The sequence below is a fragment of the Zootoca vivipara genome, chromosome 2, assembly GCF_965207765.1.
Source record: "Zootoca vivipara chromosome 2, rZooViv2.hap1.1, whole genome shotgun sequence".
NCBI classification, from domain to species: domain Eukaryota; kingdom Metazoa; phylum Chordata; class Lepidosauria; order Squamata; family Lacertidae; genus Zootoca; species Zootoca vivipara.
The window spans coordinates 70,224,859-70,243,400 of NC_142584.1; the positions used below are offsets into that span (position 1 = coordinate 70,224,859).

General features: G+C 45.9%; 1 protein-coding gene across 1 annotated transcript in view; it reads left to right on the plus strand.

Annotated features, from left to right (window-relative positions):
- The first annotated feature begins 5,555 nt into the window (after positions 1-5,555).
- The window catches only part of MAPKAPK3 (MAPK activated protein kinase 3), a 74,920-nt gene continuing 61,933 nt past the window's right edge, over positions 5,556-18,542 (plus strand). The window contains exons 1-2 of the mRNA XM_035106063.3: positions 5,556-5,776; positions 9,834-10,210. Coding sequence (XP_034961954.2) covers positions 9,986-10,210 — 225 coding nt within the window. The 5' untranslated portion in view covers positions 5,556-5,776; positions 9,834-9,985. The remainder of the gene's footprint in view (positions 5,777-9,833; positions 10,211-18,542) is intronic.

Sequence of the window (18,542 nt, forward strand, 5' to 3'; positions counted from 1 at the left end):
GTCCCTGCAGACTGGAGCTTGACAAATGTTGTCTCCATCTACAAAGGGGGGGGGAGAAAACCCAGAGAACTACTGACCAGTCAACTTGATGTTAATACAGTACCAAGAAAGGTATTGGAACAGATAATTAAAGTTGATCTGTGAGCACTTAGAAAAGGATGCTGTGACTACTAAGACCCAGAATGAGTTTCTCAAAAACAAGTCATGCCAGATGAATCTCGTTTCTTTTTTTGATACGAGTTACAAGCTTGGTGGATCAGGGGAATGCTGTGGGTGCAGTGTATCTTGATTTCAATCAGGTTGTTTTTTTTAAGTACTCCATATTTATGTGGAGAAACTGGTAAAATATGGCCTGGATGAGGCTAGTTAGGTGGATTTGTAGCTGGTTGATCAAACCCAAACAGTGCTCACTAATGGTTCCTCATCATCATGTGATAAATGTGCATTCTGTGGTTTACATCCTTTGTAATGTTTTGAAATCTTTAAGATCGTATGTTAATTTCCTATTAATTACGTTGCTTTCAATGTATACTTTGTATTTGATTTCCTTTAGTAATGTTTTATTCTGGATCTTTTTATTTGATGTTTTAATGTGTTGTAAACCACTGAGATTTTTCCCCCCTTAAAAATATAAAGCAGTATAAAAATGAAGCTATTAATAATAATTGTGAATTATCAAGGTAAATCACTGACCTAAGTATTAACACCTCACATTCACAAATGATGTGAGAAGGCTCTAGTATTAAGAGTTGCCTTGAAATAGATAACAACAACAACAACAACAACAACAACAACAATAATAATAATAAATTTATTATTTGTACTCCACCCATCCGGCTGGGTTTCCCCAGTTTCTCCTACTGCTGCAGCATTCCAACAGAAAAGGACACATCACACTTTCTTCTTTTTGTGCAAAGATTACAGATATAATAGGGATCCTCTCACAGCTTGGACATACCAAATTTTCCTTCATCTGTACAGGGTTTTCATTTCCCCCCCCAGTTCTAACAGAATGATTCTAGTAACCTAAGCGAGTGCTCATCTTGTATTTTAAGGAAAGAGGATTCATTAGTACTTGTAACTTCTGCCCTAACCCATATAGCTGCTGATGTGCAGAATGTAAAATCCGGTTTGATCCCCAAGGCATTTAATTGAATTCCCAATGGGGTTTTATGCTGCTCTCATTATCAGTGTCTTAGTGCCTCTCCCATTAGTGCATTAAGCAACATTAACATCTGTCACACACAGTTTGCTTTTCCTCTCATCTCCTCCCCATTGAAGTGGAATTATGAGTACTGGGGAAATGCCCTAATATTAACATACATTCATGTGCATGAGACAACATATAACATCTTCGTTGGCCCTCCTTGTTCTGATAAAAATGTAGCATCATTTGTTCGCTTGTGAAGTTAACATGCTGAACATTAGAAGCTGAACATTTTACTACCATGTAAAAATCTTATCAGCGCTGATGGACAGTTGCTGTGGAAACGGTAACTTTTATGTCTTCACTGAGCATTTAACACACACCCCAACAAATTTCTGCACATTATTTTTGCCTCAAACTGAAAGCATGTCTTGATTAATCAGTATAACTAACTGGTTAATGGCTTCGTTAGAGATGAAAAACAACACTCCAATTAATCTCCAGTGGCCTTTTCTGCATCTAGGGAGGAACAGAGGGAGGGCAGAGGTTACCAGCAGGTCTAGACAAGCAGAGAGGATTCCGCTGGGGTAGGGGAGGCACAGAAAGGCTCTCTGGGGATGTATCGATATTCGATATTCTGCAACTGTGGCTTTTAGGATCAGTTACTAGATTCAGGGCTGTCCTTTCCATTTGGCTTAGTGGTGCGGTGCGCCAGGGCGCCTCCCCATCAGGGGCACTGGGCTGGGGCGCCCAGCAGCCCCGCACGCTGCTCATGTTCGGGGTGGCGGGAGCAGCCCCCGAAAGGGCTCCTTTCGGTGCGGTTCCTGCCACGTCCCCTCGCAACAGCAGGCTTGCTAGCCGCCATTCCAACGGCACCTAGCAAGCCCACCCAGGCGAGGGGACGCGGTGGCAGCAGCGCCCGAAAGAGCTCCTTTCGGTGCGCGGTTCCCGCCACATCCCCTCGCAACAGTAGGCTTGCTAGCCGCCGTTCCAACGGCACCTAGCAAGCCCACCCAGGCGAGGGGACACGGTGGCAGCAGCACCCGAAAGGGCGCCTTTCGGTGCGCGGTTCCCGCCACATCCCCTCGCAACAGTAGGCTTGCTAGCCGCCGTTCCAACGGCACCTAGCAAGCCCACCCAGGTGAGGGGACGCGGTGGGAGCAGCGCCCGAAAGGGCTCCTTTCGGTGCGCGGTTCCCGCCACATCCCCTCGCAACAGTAGGCTTGCTAGCCGCCGTTCCAACGGCGCCTAGCAAGTGGGGGGGGCGCTGGAGGGATTTTGTACCACGGCGCTGGATATCCCTAAGATGGCCCTGACTAGATTGATCAATTGGTTGACTGACAGAGCAGAGTTTATTATCTCAAATCTCTCTGTCCCTTTCCATTAACCAAGTAGCATGCCAAGCTGGTTCAAAAGTCAGTTAAACGGATGAGGTTTTGCTTTTAAAGAACAGTACAAGGATACAAACATTTTGTACCCTAACACAATACAAAACAATCTGGGGCTTGGCAAAATTTGTATCCTGTATTGGAAATGCAAAGAGCTGTTGTGCTCAGGCCTTCTCAGAGGCCCAGGCCACTTGCAGCTTTTAAGGCCCCTAGCCCGTGGTGTTCACAGGGATATAGCCAATGAGGTCACAGGAACCTGACCAAGTTGTTCTGCATTTGAAGTGTGTCACTTTGGTTCAAAAGTGGTCCCTGCTGTTAAAGCTGCTTTTCTGCTGGGAGAAAAATTGTGTGGTCTCCACCTTTTCTGGTTTTCTCCCCATCCTCTTCCTTTACAAAAAAATACAGTGGTACCTCCAGTTGAGAAAGGGATCCATTCCGGAGTTCCGGCTGCATCCTGAGGAATTTGCAACCGGAGGAGCACTTCTGCACATGTGCGTGGCGCGGTTTAGCACTTCTGCGCATGGCAAAACCCGGAAAAATACTTCCAGGTTTGCCGCGTTCGCATCCCGAAGTTTACGTATCCAGAGGTACGACTGTAGTGGGAACTTTTAACATTGCAGTTTTATTAATACTTAAGGAGTCCTTGCTGTCACAATTTCTAGTGTGGGCTCATGCCACTGTAACCATAAATAACTCAGAAGCAAGTCCCACTGAATTCCACAAGGATTGTTCCCTGATGTGTACAGAATTGTAGTCTGAATTGGTTAGTCTTGTCACACAGGACTGTTAACAAACACTCCCTACACTTCCAGACCTATGTGAAAAGATTTATTTCCTTCTCAGTTTATTCACTTCCATGCCTTCTTTCCAGAATGTGGATAAAATGAAAATATACCAGGAGCTGGGAGATTGAGGATTATAGCCCTAATCTGCCATTATGCATTCTGTGTGGTCTTGGGCCAGTCACTAAACCTGCTTGCCCCAAATTTTGAATTAAGGGATTAGGGGAGCAGGTTTGAAATCGTGAAAAAATATAGGACATTCATAACCAGGACATTCAGAACTACAAAGTTTGGAGGTGAAGTTTGAACATGAGTTTGGACATGAAGGTGAATCATGTCTATATTTGCCTGCTGAAAAGATAGAGACATAATGGGATTATTAATTTAGTTATCAAATGTATGAATTCTTGAGGGAGAATGTCACAGTTGATTAAGCCTATTAAGACAAAGCCTTTATTAGTTAATAACAACAATACTGTATATATATTGTTGACTTTGCCACTCTGATTGCAGGGCCAGCAAACCCATAACTCAGGCAGCGAAACCCCACTGGGGCAGCTCCCCATGGATGCTCCACTCATCGGCATTGTGGCCAGAGAAGCAGCAGTGGCAGGGGGTCCTGGGGAGCTCTCGCTGCTGCCACCACTTCTCTGGCACCACTGTGGATGCCCCCCCCCCCGCCGCCGCCCTGCATTGCTAGAGAAGCAAAGCCATCAAGGCCGCCGCCACCACCAGAAAAGCAGCTTCCAGCGACATCTCAACAGAACCCAAAAGTCAGTGCTGCCATCTCTTCCCACTTCTCTGGCAATGAGGGGCACCCGCAGTGCTGCTGTAGATGCTCTCTGGCACCACACCACAGGTGCCCCCCCCACCCAGCTCCCAGAGATGTGAGAAGTGGCAGTCCCACCCACCCCCTCTATGGGAGAAAGCAGCTTCCAGTTTGATCTTGCTGGAACCTGGAAGTAAATACTGCCTCTGCTTCTCTGGTGGGGAAGGAGTGTTGGAGGTGCGGCTGCAGGGTGAAGCATCGCTTTCCCATTTCACCACAGGCAATGAACCAGGCCAGGAAGCCCCCGCCTGAGTCTTTCACAATTCAGTTCCATGCACGTCAAAACTAGTTGAGAAACTTGTCAAACGCCGAAACATTAACAAGTGCCTGGTTTGGGGGCTCTCTTTGAATTTGAAGCAGCAGGGAGCAAATGACCATCCTGCCCACCTCACCCCCAACCCCAAGGAAAGCCAGCCTTGGCTCCTAGGACGTCCGTTGGGTGTCAACTATTGTGTCCGGAGCACACCGCTCTTTCCTCGCTTTTCAAAATAACGGAGGAGAAAGACGCGCCGTCGACACAGCTTTGAAATGTGAAAGTGTCACCATCTTGCTTGCTTGCCTTCCGGCATATTACTGGCCGGGCCCGCTTCCCACCAGCAGGTGTCGCCCTGCTACCATCGGCGCAGCGCGCTGTAGACAATCGTGTTGTTTGCGTGAACCCAAAGCTACAGAATAATAAGAGGGTTGTTGTAAATAGCCCGCCCCCTACTTCTTCGCTGAGCGTGGCCCATGAAATCGCTTCGCGGTTCCCTTCTCTCTCCTCCTGCCCCCACCCCACTTTCCAGTTGTCCCCTTTAAAACGAATAAAAAGATAAGCCCTCGGAGCGTGTGGGTGCAGTTGCAGACTTTGCTCTCGAGGGTGCCGCTGCTCCTTCTCCCTCCCGCGAGGCTCTTTGTTCTCAGCGCAAACTCCGCCACGGAGAAGGAGCGTCACCGCGAAACAAAGCAGCCGGAGACAGTAGCGAGATTCACCACGACAGCGTGAAGAGCAAAGGGGAGCTTTCTCCCTAGGCCAGGCCCTTTTCAGACATGTGCTTAAAGGAAGAAGAAGAAAAAAGGGGGGGAGCTTCGGCCCCATTTCGCGCGCCTTCTTTTGAACGCAGCTCCCCCCCCCCGCACATTTGGGTCAACGGGGAACTCCTGGTTCTTTGCTTCCGGCCGAGCCGCCGTTTCCTTGGCTGCCCTTTTTGCAGTAAGCGAAGCGGCAGCCGAGCCGAGGTTGAGCTCCTCCGCTCCTTGCCTTCCACATTGGTCTTGCCCCGGCTCGCGCTGCCCGGGCTCCGTCCTCCCGCCCACCTGCCACCGCCGCCACCAGCGGCGCCCCCGCCAGGTGTCCCGCAGCACGTGCTCTTCTCCCCCACCCCCCCACCCCTCTCCGCACCACTCCCGCATGCCCCTCCCTCCTTCCTCCCCGGCGGGTGCCTCTGCCGGGACCGGGTTGGGCCGGGGAGTCACATGAGCGGCCGCCCAAGTCTGCCCTACGCGGCTCGAGGAAAAGCCTCGGCTGGGCCGCGGAGGTGGCGAGGCGCTGCGCGGCTGCTGGTCCCCATCCCCGCCCCTCCTTCCGCGCCGCTCGTTTGATGGAGCAGCAACAGAGCGACCACCTGTGAGGAGCATGCGCTTAACGCAGGTAATACAACAACACCCCCCCCCCCGCCACCGGCATCTCTCGCCTTGCGCTTCTCCAACTGCTCCGCTCCCACGCTTTTGTTCTCTCTTCCTCCGCCCCCACCTTGGCCGCTCACCTGAGGAAACCTCCTTTCCTCGGGCTTTGCGACTTCGGTGGGTTGGAGGACTCTTTGCCTTGAGAACTACTTTTCTCCGTGACAGTGCCAGGCAGGCCAGGACATATTTGTACCTGGGGCTTCCCAGTAGATGGTGCTACCCCTCCCCTCCCGCTTTCTCCACCGGTCGCCTCCTCTCAGTCTCTAACCTAACCTCGTGTGGATATTGGGAGAAATAAAATTGTTGGAGATGTCGTCCACCACCACCGTTTTTTTTCTCCTGTATGGTCTCCGGGCACATGAGGAGGACACAACTTTGCTCGGTCTGGTCGGTGCCCAGATGGAAGACACGTGTGTACTGCCTTGGGTTTCGTGGTGGAATAAATGTAAGGCCCTAGGAACAAATGGTACTATGTTTATAAGCAGCTCAAAGTAAGGATGTAAAATGGCCACCTGTTTATTGCATGGTGCCTGAACTGTTTGCACCCATTTACATACACGCACACTAGAGATTTAATTTAGAAATCCCAAGGAAGGAGCAGAATCTTGAACACAGTCTCAACTCCCAACAACTCATACTAAAATTTTAAAACAACAACTTCTCATATACTTTAATCATCTAGTCCTAGAAACTTTACTATTTAAGGCTGCAGTCCTAACAATGACTAATCAGAAGTGCTTGCTCCCAGGTAGGTGGAGTCAGGCTTGCAGCCTTAATCTCTTCCCCCTCCCCACTTTTCTTTCTGCCTCCCTTCAGGTGCCGGTAGCTTCAAGGCACAGAACGAACTCACCTTTCCCCCAAGGAGCATATGGCAGCATCCGTGGCTTTCCCCCTTCCCATTTAATCCCCTTGTGAAGTAGGTTAGGCTGAGAGACCGTGGATGACTGCCCCAAGGTGACCCAGTGGGGTTGCAGTCCTCAACACTGCCTCTCTGGAAAGGGTACCATACCAAGTAGCTCACCTGTGAGTAGAGACAGGTCAAAGAGCAATGCTGGCCTCATCATCAGATGTGGGGAACAATTTGGATTAGGGATCACATTATTATTCTGCTGCTGCCTCCTGGTGGGTGGGCACCCTAGGTGGCTGGCATACTGGGGTGGGCAGGCAGATAGATATCTCAGCAGCTGCCAATAGCTTACCCAGCCAAGACATGCGGATGAATGAACAGTCAGATCCCAAACATGTTGCCCTCCTCTGGATATGTGTCACATGTGTGTGCATGCTGTGCTGCTACTGTCATCAGTGCTACCTCCCTAGCACAGCCACAGTGATGAGCTTTCCTGGCTCTGTCTTTGAAGGAGGATAGGCGAGGAAAGCTATTGCCTGTCCCACCACTCTTTCAATGTGTTAAGTCAGGCATCCCCAAACTTCGGCCCTCAATTCCCATCATCCCTGACCACTGGTCCTCTTAGCTAGGGAGTTGTAGGCCAAAACATCTGGAGGGCCGCAGTTTGGGAGTGCCTGTGTTAAGTAATCCAGATGGTTCCCCTCATCTCGTTGTTGAGCCAGCACTGTTCCCTGACCTTCCTTCGCGCACAGGTGAGCTGCTTGGCATGGTACCATTCCTGTACTGGAATTATTCACCTACTGTGTAGCTGTGAAGTTGAGTGTTGTCAGTTTAGACATTGAAGGGGTTTCCATTTCTTTAAACGGGAGCTGCCTAGAAACAAAAAAAACAAAAAAACAAAAAAATTAATCAAGTGAAGCTTTTTCCATCCGTGTGATCTGAGATGATGGAAAGCAGCAATTGGGGGAACTCTCCACTACACATCTCAGAAAAGAGATGAAGAGAGTTTACCAGCTTTCAACCTGGCAACTTATTGAAGCCGCCTACACATTTGCTTACTTAGACAAACAGGTAACCTTCTGCCTCGTTTGTTTTCAGAGAGTGAGTGGATTTCTCCCCATAACTTGGGGTTGTCTAGCCCAGGTGTGGGGAACTTATGGCCCTCCAGAGGTTGTTGGACTACAACTCTCACTACTCCTGGCTAATGGCCAAGCTGGCTTTGGCTGATGGGAGTTGGGAGTCACAACAACATATGGAAGTCCCAAGGTTCCCCACCCATGTATTTAAAGACAGCTGTTTGGGGTGGCCCCAGTGAAAGAAAGGAGAGGGTTCATTCACCTTTAATACTAAAGCCCAGTCCTTTCCATGGCCCTTCAGTTTCTTCATGCAGAATACTTGTAAAGGGACCCCTGACCATTAGGTCCAGTTGCGGACGACCCTGGGGTTGTGGCGCTCATCTCACTTTACTGGCAGAGGGAGCCAGCGTACAGCTTCCGGGTCATATGGCCAGCATGACAAAGCCACTTTTGGCAAACCAGAGCAGCGCACGGAAACGTCGCTTACCTTCCCGCCGGAGCGGTACCTATTTATCTACTTGCACTTTGATGTGCTTTTGAACTGCTGGGTTGGCAGGAGCAGGGACCGAGCAACGGGAGCTCACCCCGTCGTAGGGATTCGAACTGCTGACCTTTTGATTGGCAAGCCCTAGGCTCTGTGGTTTAACCCACAGCGCCACCCACGTCCCTTCAGAATACTTGTAGCCAAAATTAAATGGAAGATATGTGTTAAAAGTAAGAGTATGTGGATATTTCCACAAGATTTAAGAATCTCCTTCAGTTTCCCAACCCAGTTTTCCCATGCCTGCTGGGATCTTGGGACATTCTCAGGTAATATCTTCTCCAATCAGAATAGCACCAACATTGGAAGCTGAACAGGAAGTATTTAAATGTTAATTTGGTACTATGGTGGCTGGATTGGTTATGCCATTATTTTGCTACTCTGTGGGACATTACTCTGATCTAACTTGCAGATATAATGTTTACTAAGTAAATGTCCTGTTTACTAAGTATATGTCCTGCCTTAGACACCCATGGTAACTAACAACAATGGCATATAAGTAAAATAAAACAAAATATGTCGCCTGCAAAGCACCACTGTCTAAAAACAGTATCATGTGGGTTCTTCCCTTGTTTTTCTATCCTCATGGAGAAAATTCACCAGTTTTTAGTGTTGGCCCACTCAAATATCCCAACATTCAGGGGGTCTGAGATGAGCCTTTCTATAAGTTTGAAAGCTATGTGTCTATCTATCTATCTATCTATCTATCTAACTAACTATCTATCTATTTATTATGCTTTAAATGCAAGTTAAGGAATGCAGTCATACCTTGCTAATGTTACTTTTTATTTTACAAAAGTTTAGCAAATGCACAGTAGTTAGGAATTCAACAATAGCACTGTTTCTTGCATGGAACATAGTGAAAGCTAGGACTTCACATGCTGAATTTGTGTGTTGTACAACTGTTAAAAGCACACACATCCTTCCAGTGTAAAACGTTGGCAGCTTCAGGTCAAACTAATTGCTGCAGTCATGTTGTGCCATGAAGTTACTATGTGAATTGTTTTGCTTGCTTTCCATAAGCCACATGGCCTACTACTACAGAACCTGGTGAGGAATTGGTATGAAAAACTGCCCATCATTCTCCTATTGATGGTTACTAGTCCTGATACAAACTACCGCCAGGATCAGTGTAGGGTGATAAGGTGAAAAAGAGGGCAGGGTTACTGCAGTGTATTTGGTAAGTAGAAGCTACCCCTAGTAAGCCACGCCAGGATTACAGTTAGTGCAGTTTATTTGGTTAGTAGAGGCTACGTCTAGTAAGCCACACACTCTTTTATACAACAATTGAAGGTGCAGGAACCCTATCCTTGTCTGCACCTGGCCACTCTTGATTGGAGGCAACTTGTTTCTGGATACCAGCTGGTGGAGAATAACAGTGAGAGAGTATTGCTGTACTCATGTCCTCCCTGAGGGCTTCCCATAAACATCTGGCTGGCCACTCTGAGAAACAGGATGCTGGACTAAAAGGGACTTTGATCTAACAAAGCAGGGCTTATGTTCTTATGCTTTTTATAATCAACAAAAATGCCTGTTCACTTTTTTTTATTTTTTTTAGGTGATCCTTTAGTGGAATCCTAGGAAATGGATCCAGGCTCCTTGAAATATTTGTCCTGGCGTACTTGATGGAGGTACCTTGCGGAAGACGGTGAATGTGAGGCTGGGCTGGGCTGGCCACTTCTTTTTCTGAATTTGTTACTTCTGCCTACCATGGAACAAGGCGAGAGTCAGCAGGGACCCCCACCCGAGGGGCAGGAGGACAGCAAAAGCAACACAAGACCTTTGCCTGCTGGAGCTGTCCCTGTCAAGGGGGAAATAAAGAAACATGCAGTCACAGATGACTACAAAATCTCTAAGCGGGTGCTGGGCCTTGGCATTAATGGCAAAGTAATGGAGTGCTTTCACAAGGCGACAGGGCGGAAATGTGCTTTAAAGGTAAGTAGCTGTTGTTTCTCCTTATTTGGAGGAGGCTAAAGACAAGCGTTGTGCTCTGTGCTGCGGCAGCCTAGACGCTCCTGAAGAATCTGAATTAGAAACCTCTAAATTGCATGGAGCGAAACCTTATTGAGGGCCTAGTTGTTCCAAACCTTTAAAGCTTTTTGAAGTAGTCCCTGAATTAGTGTTTTAAATTACTAATTGTGAAATTCTTTTGCTGCTTTGCGTGGGCTGAAATATGCTTCCTTCTCTTCTCTCTCTAGTCCCCCCCACCCCACCCCACTCGGCCGGTGAGTCAGATAGTGATTTGAATGCTGATGATGCTACACTGTGGTGAACCAGGAAAATGTTGCCTGAGTTATTGAGTTTAGCAGTGCAAGAGATCTGAGATGGAAACTCAAAAAATCCATTTCCAACTACACTTTAATGTGGACTTGACAACAAGACCAGTAGTACCGAGACTCAACGACCCCTGTCCATTAGCACCCTGTTTTATTTAACGACATGTTACGTTTTTATTCTATTAGAACTTCCAGTCATTTTCATTGGTGCAGTGTAACAAATGCTGCTTCAAGATTGCATATATATTTCATACATAGTTAATATTGTGGTAATTTCCACTGCAGGGATGAGTGTTAATCCACTGCTATACTTTAAAGCACTTTTGGGGGAGCACTGATGGAATGTTTAACAGAGTTGTTTTGTTTTTTAAAAAAATGCCAAAAATGTTTTCAGCAGATGATGATTAGAATAATTAAGTTGCATTAATTGTTGAAAGAGTAAACATCCAATTATATGCTGCATTTATTATACTTATGGAACTGACACTAATGACAAAACAAGGTCGTGACTAACAAGCTAGGCCAGAACCTTCCGGGCAGTTAAGGATGCTGAGAATGAAATCAGAGGGTGGCGAATACTCTAGCCTAATATAACCTTGAATAAATTATATGGCTAAGTGGCCATATATATGTAAGCAAGCAAGAAGTGTAACTGCAGCGGAATATACTGGTTTGCCTGGATGGCTCCTAGTCATGATAGCTGTATGTTATCTCCCTTATCCAAGGCGATATGCCTCTAAATACCAGATCATGAGTGGGAGAGCTCTCATGAATAGGAGAGAACTGTTGTGCTTGTGTCTTGCTTGTAGACTTCCACTTGTCATCTGGTTAGCTGCTGTGAGAACTGAATGCTGGGCTAGGTAGGACATCAGCCTGATCAAATAAGACTCTTCTTACATTTTTAGCTGGGCCTGGAGGGGAGGCATGAAATTGCACACTCCTCTGCAGGTGTCCCCATTATTCCATGAGCAAAGTTTTGGAGGATATGAGGTGGTGGGGAAGAAGCCTGTTGGCTGTTAGGAAGATGGTATCAGTGGCAGTACCACCTGGGGTTGCTTTGCCTAGTGCTTCTCTTTACAGCACTGGGTTAAGGGATTGTCAGGCGGTAGGAGCTGTGCTACTCTCATTGCTGCTGGCTGCCATCTCTTTTGTCATTTCTCCCCATCCATCCTCTGGTAAGCTTGGTTCAGGTGGCCACCAGGGGGGCATTGGAGGGCATCTTGTCCAGGACACCATCATACTTGACACTGCCTTGTCTTTGCTAAATCAAGAGTAAGTAGCTGATATATTCACAGTGCTATCCTTACTCAGAATTACCTTTGTGTTCAATGAAGCTTACTCCCTAGTAGGTTTGGATATGGTTGCAGCCTGAAACTGCTGGGTTGTTTGTTTGTTTTGCACACCTACCTGGAAGGAAGCACCACTGAAAAAATGAAACATTTTCCTCAGTAGACATGTATAGGTTTGTAGGGTAAGTCCCTTAAGATCTGCCTCAAGTGCAGTAGTGCGGATGTGCCTTTTTATATATATGCGCTTAGCCCATTGTACGTGCAAGTTGATGCAACTGAATGTCACATCAATATTGTGTTACCTGATTATGCTGCAGGCTGGACTTGATGTGCAAAGATGTTAACCAAGTCTCCATGCGTGCTGAGGCACCTTTTCACATGTGTTTCCTTGATGTTTTTAAAGCTCCTCATTCTTCAGACAAATACTACTGCAGATTGGTATAGACATCTGTAGTACATAATCTGCCCTTTTGTACCCAGAGAAGCAAATTTAAGGCTTCGATCTTATACTTGGGAATAAGACCTTTTGAACACAGAGGGTCTTGCTTTTGAGGAAACGTGTATAAGGTGAGTCTGTTCACTGACATCGCCATTTAGACACCTTCACCAGGAAGCATGTCCAACTGAGCTCAGCTGGGCTTTTTCCTGAAAGCGCATGCATAAGAATACACAAGCATGGGTGACACAAGCATTATTTTCACCTGAATGAATACCCTAGATCAGGAATAGCCAGTGTGAGGCCATCAATATGTTTTTGCACCATGTTGGTTACCCCTGCTGCCCTGTATTTATTTTTGGGCTCTTTGCAAGCTCATTCAGTCACAATTTCACAATTAGAAATGCTGCTCTGTTTCAAGGCTCTGCGTGCAACTGTAACATCTAGGCTGCGATCCCATGTAGCATATGAACTTATTTGGAATAAGTACTGTTGCTCAGTGGAACTTGAGAGTAAGATTGCAGTGTTAAGAGACTGTTGAGCTGGATCTCTACAGAGAGGCTGAAGCCTGGTTCTCAAAACAGCAGCTGAGGAGGTAACACTGTACCTAAACTGTACCACGTCATACTGTCAACTGGAGGGGAGGGTTTTACACAATGGGATGCTACACACAAAGCAATTCCCTGCACACAGTGTGTTAAGTATTAAGCAAAGCACATTCCTTCTGCCATGTACCCTTCAGTGATTTGTAGTGCAATCCTTTCCCTCTCTCCCTCTCCTTCCTTCCCATATTTTATATAATATACAACATGGTGATAGTATCATTATTCTTCACAGAGAAATGCTGATCAATTACTTTCTTTATGTTTATTACAGCAAGAAGCTGATTGCCCATACTCTTATCTGGCCTCAGTTTATTTGCCGTTAACCATAAATGTTCACATATTCATTCATTCTCCTAACTAGTTCTTATAGATCCCTCACTGTATTAAACAAACTAGAATTTTGGTGACATTTTTCACAAGTGAAATTAAGAGCATCTTTAGCATGGAATAAGTCAATTGGGTGTTGTGAGGGACAGGGGATACCGAGAGGTCCCTCCCATCGTAAGGTCCAGCCCATCCCCAAGCGCTGGGGAGAGCAGGGAGAGCTCTGCCTCCAGCAGAGAATCAGGAAGTGGTGTCCGAGGCTCAGGCAAGGTTGCGGAGCCACTGACCCAGGTGGGACAGGAAGGGGGAAGGCGGGGGGGAAGGCCAATCCCCCCGACTCCGGAATTGCGCAAAAAACGTCGGGGGAAGAGGCTGGGTCTCCCCAAGCTTCTTTGCTGGAAGAAAACGCGCCAACCTCCATTCGGAGGTACTGACACCTGACCGAAAGCATGTATATAGATCGCTCTGAGCACTGTAAATAATCAGCACTTAATAAAAGTCTAAAAGGACTATGCTGCGAGGAGTCGTTACTCTAGAGTAGCCGCATCAGCGTCTCTGACAGGTGTGTTAGTAGTGGTTATGTTAAAAGAAGATTTGTTTCAAAATGTGTATTCTAGTCAGTGTAGGTTTTTCATTCAGTTTGCCTATTCAAAACTTAAGATGCTCATGATTTCTGAAAACTGTCTTGGCATAGCAAAGGTCTTGTTTCTGATCAATTTCTGCCACACCTGGGAGCCTTGTCTATACATATTGATATTGTTTCTAATTGTGTATCAACAATAATATTGGAAGAGAAATGTGCTTCCGTGGCACTAACTCCAACTCAATGTTGACATCTACAGTTAGCGGCAGGGTTGGGAGATCCAGTTAATCCATATTCTAATTGCAGCTGTTTCCTCTGGACCCGTGTGAGCATACAGAATGCTGAAATTCGGTGTTCACTCCAGGTTTTGTAAGGCCCTTCAGATGCTGTTGACCATGGTATTCTCCTGGATCAGTTCTGTGAGTTGGGGGTTGGAGGCAGCATTTTTCAGTGGTTCTGCTCTCACCTGTAGGGCTGGTTGCAGAGAGTAGCATGAGTGACTCTGTGTCAGCACCCTGACTGTTAAGTTGTGAGATGTCACAGGGCACTATTTTGTTCCCAGTGCTATTTAACATCTATGAAGCCATTGCGAGATTTGGAGCATGATGTATTCAGTATGCTGCTGACACTCACTGCTATTTCTCTGTAACAATTGAATTGTGAATAAGTCCTGAACTGGTGCCTGGATGTGGTGGGAGGCTGGGTAAGGGCCAATAAACCGAGGCTAAATCCTGGCAAGGTGCAGACCCCACTGGGTGGTTCCTGGGTCTGGGAAATTTGGCACTTGCCTTGTCCGGACAGTATTTCACTCCCTTTGAAGACACAGGTTCATAGTGTGGGGTTTTCATCTCTGTCACTAAAGGCCATCTCATCAGTTTCATCTCTGTCACTAAAGGTTCCATTAGTTCCAGCTGGAACCCCAGCTGTAGCCGTTCTTGGACAGTGACAATCTGGCCGTAGTGGTCCATGCATTTGTCTACTCAAGGCTTGACTACTGCAATGCAGTTTCTGTGTGACTGCCCTTGAGTTGGTCTGGAAGCTGCAGTTACTCAAAACGTTGTTTTAAGGATGCTATCATCAACACAGTACACCTTTATCAAACCAGCTGCACTGGCTGCCTATATGTTACCAGGCCAGGTTCAAGGTGCTGTTACTTATTTTCAACTCCCTGAACAATTTGGGTCCAGGCTACTTAAGAAGCCACCTCTCCCCTTACATCTCTCCCTAGCCAATGTGTTCCATGGTAGAGGACTTCCTGGTGGCACCAAGTGTTCCTACTGTTCATCTTGCAGTCCACCACTGGTAGAGCTTTGAATATTGTAGCCCCTTAAATGTGGAATTCATTACCATTTGAGATGAGGCACGTGCCAACCATCTACTCTTTCAGACGCATGCTCCAGGCCTTTTTATTTACCTAAACCTTTTCTGAATGAAATATTAGATTGTTGTCCACTGACCATCTTCTGGTGTTGCACTATTACTTTTTGTGTACTGTATATTTTTTGCACTTATCTTTGGTTTTCTGTGCACTAGTCTGATACTTTATAATGTGAGTGTTTGATAGATATTTTAAACTAAATAAGACACACCCCTTCCCCCACTTCCTTGGTGAATCTGCTTGCTTGCCCGCCAGGCAAAGACCAGCAAGCAGGCAGTGTGGCATCTACTGCTCCACTTTATCACCACCACTATTGTCCGGAGCAGAGTGAGAGGTGGATGGACAAGCAAGGGCGGCAGGCTCTTGTCGGTGGTCCCCTTGCTGGGATGTGACACCTCTTAGTAGATGTGGGACCTTGCTGACCTTGGATACTGGCCAGGGTCACAAAATGACTTGTCTAGACCTACTAAATTTCAATCTTTAATGACTAAAAAGAGAAGCCAAGAAGAATGTTCATAATTGTCAGGGCATTGCTGAGAGAGCAAGTAGCCTTTCTCAATGTCTTATTCATACCCTCTTGAAAGGATTATATATGCAATGATTTTATTTTTAAAAACAATCACAACTTTAAAATAGTCCCAGCACTATCATTTGAGCTAATCTTAACAATCCCAGATAGTTATAAGTAGGAAGGAACACTCAATACACAATAAAATATAAAGGCTTTCATTTTGTGTTTTCCTCTTTGTATTCAGAAAGTAGAGGTGGGGAAAATCCATTTATTTGCGAAAGATGCATGGGCACTCACAACCCAGATAATCTGCACCGATGCTCTGAGGTCCAAGGTGGTTTCTGTTTCTGGGAATTCTGTTTCACAGTAGGCTTCCAACATCACCAAACTCTCCCCATCAAGGCTTTTCTGGACTTGGCAGATGGCTTCTCTTTGCCAAAAAGCTTTCCTTCACTGTGGGAACCAAATCAGAACAGTCTGTATCTGGACAGACTGCTCAATAGAAAGATTTTTTTCTTTTTTTACTTAAGTACTTGATGCAAAAGGTTTTTAATGGACTGAAACACACAACCACAGAGCCACACGTCACTCAACCACTGCACATTGTAATTGGGAGGTCCATGTTGTTTTGTATAGTTCCTGTTAGAGGAACCGCTTTAAAATGCTCACTAATAATTTTAGTCTGGGAATATAAAATGTGGCTTCCCCAAAAACATTGCAGGAGCTTTAACTGTGGCTTTGGTTATTTTCCTAAAGTGTTAAGTGGTTTGATTTGCCCCGCTTGGCATAGCAATTATCTATGCACTTCTTAGAAGTGCTGTCAACTTTGTTTCCATTCGATTGAAATGCCACACACACTGCTGGCTTAATCTAGAAAACCCAAACTGGTTTTCTTGCTCGTAAGCCAAACTACTTAAAGGCAGCATTTCCAAGTGGAAGGAATGCATGTAATTAAAAGGACAGGAGGATAAGCATGGCTAGTTCATGCCATCCAGGCCAACATGATGTTCAAGGGATCATACTGCTTCTTATGTCGCCTCTTCCTGTTACCTTGGTCTCTTTAACATGACTCGGTGGGAGCTCAGAGCAGGCTGCTTTTGTGTGGTTAGCACTTTCATGTGCATATAAAATCTCCTTTCCCCACTCTCTCCTTATTTGGAAAATACAATGTCTATCAGATATTGAATACACTGAATTATAATTCACAGTATTTAATGACTGGGTGAGAGGTGCATTAGAGTAAGGTGTGTTTCATTGCGTGGTGTGCAGGGGGTCCCACTTATTGGTTCTGATAAAATAATATAAATAATAAAAGGGACATATTAATCAGATTTAGCAAGCTGGGGCAGTGGGTCTTTCTATTGCTTCAAATGACATTATTTGTTGGGACCAAGTGAACAGTTGCATTTTTAGCCCTGCCAGTGGTTCCCTGAGGCAATATTAAAGGATTTGATTTGCAGGAAACAAAACAAATCATTAAACTGGATCATACACATAATAGGCAATCCCCTATTACTCCAGGACACATGAAAGTAGCATATTGAAGAGGTTACAGACTCAGCAATATGTATTACAGGAAGCTACTGTATTGCAGGAAACACGGGTGGTGCTGTGGTCTAAACCACAGAGCCTAGGGCTTGCCGATCAGAAGGTCGGCAGTTTGGGGTGAGCTCCCATTGCTCGGTCCCTGCTCCTGCCAACCTAGCAGTTCGAAAGCACGTCAAAGTGCAAGTAGATAAATAGGTACTGCTCCGGTGGGAGGGTAAACAGCGTTTTCCATGCACTGCTCTGGTTCACCAGAAGCGGCTTAGTCATGCTGGCCACATCAGAACTGTCTGTGGACAAACACTGGCTCCCTCGGCCAGTAAAGCGAGATGAGCGCCGCAACCCCAGAGTCGTCTGCGACACGATGTAACGGTCAGGGGTCCGTTTACCTTTACCTTTTTACTGTATATTACAGATCTTGAAATAGCTCCTTTGAAGAATGTATTCATATGTTTTTATTTAGCTTTGCTCAATATGTAATTGGTGGTTAGACACCTAAGAAATAAAATATGGATAAGCATTTTTTTTAAAGGTCGTATTTTGGCACTAATAATGATTAGGACAAGTGAAGTCAGCCCCTCGATAATGAGTTCAGCAGTAGTTTCATGGAATATTTGAAGTCTCCTTTGATTGCGAGGGATCAAAACTCTTCCTTTCAGGGAGCTAATATATTGTGAGCTAATGACTTGTTGCAGAACAAGAAATTTTGTTATAGCTGGTCTGATACTGATCAGCATGGCCTCTCCTGCCAGAGGAATAATAGAGTCAAATCAAGAGTGAAACATTTCAAATGCTTAAAAGTACAAAACTTCCCACAGCTTTCATATGGGTATGAACATGGTGAAATCCAGTTTAAATGGCGGAGGAAGTGTAGTGTGACTAACCATGATTGACTGAACTCTTCTGTGCCCTGTCCAAGATCCCTGGCAATTTACTAAAGGCTACAAATGCATATTAGCGTTTGGCTGCAAGGAAATAATATATGTGTAAGAAATGCATGTTTCCTATAGTGTATGATTTGCAAAACACTCCTCACTTCCCATTATGCTAAACACGTATCTTACAGCTAGGTGATAATTCCCATAGAGAGACTAATGGAGTAAATCCCAGTCTTTACAAGGCTTCCAGGGGAGTTACCTAGGTGTATTTTAAAAATGTATCTTACAAAGGCTGACAACATACATTTCTGTAAAAGTGTATTTCTTATTTCAGTTCATTATGATTTTGGCGCAGCACCTAAACCTGTGGCTTTGATATGTTATTAATTATGCTATATTCTGGTGGTGCTGTGGGTGCTTGCAGATGGTTGTGTGAGGGTTA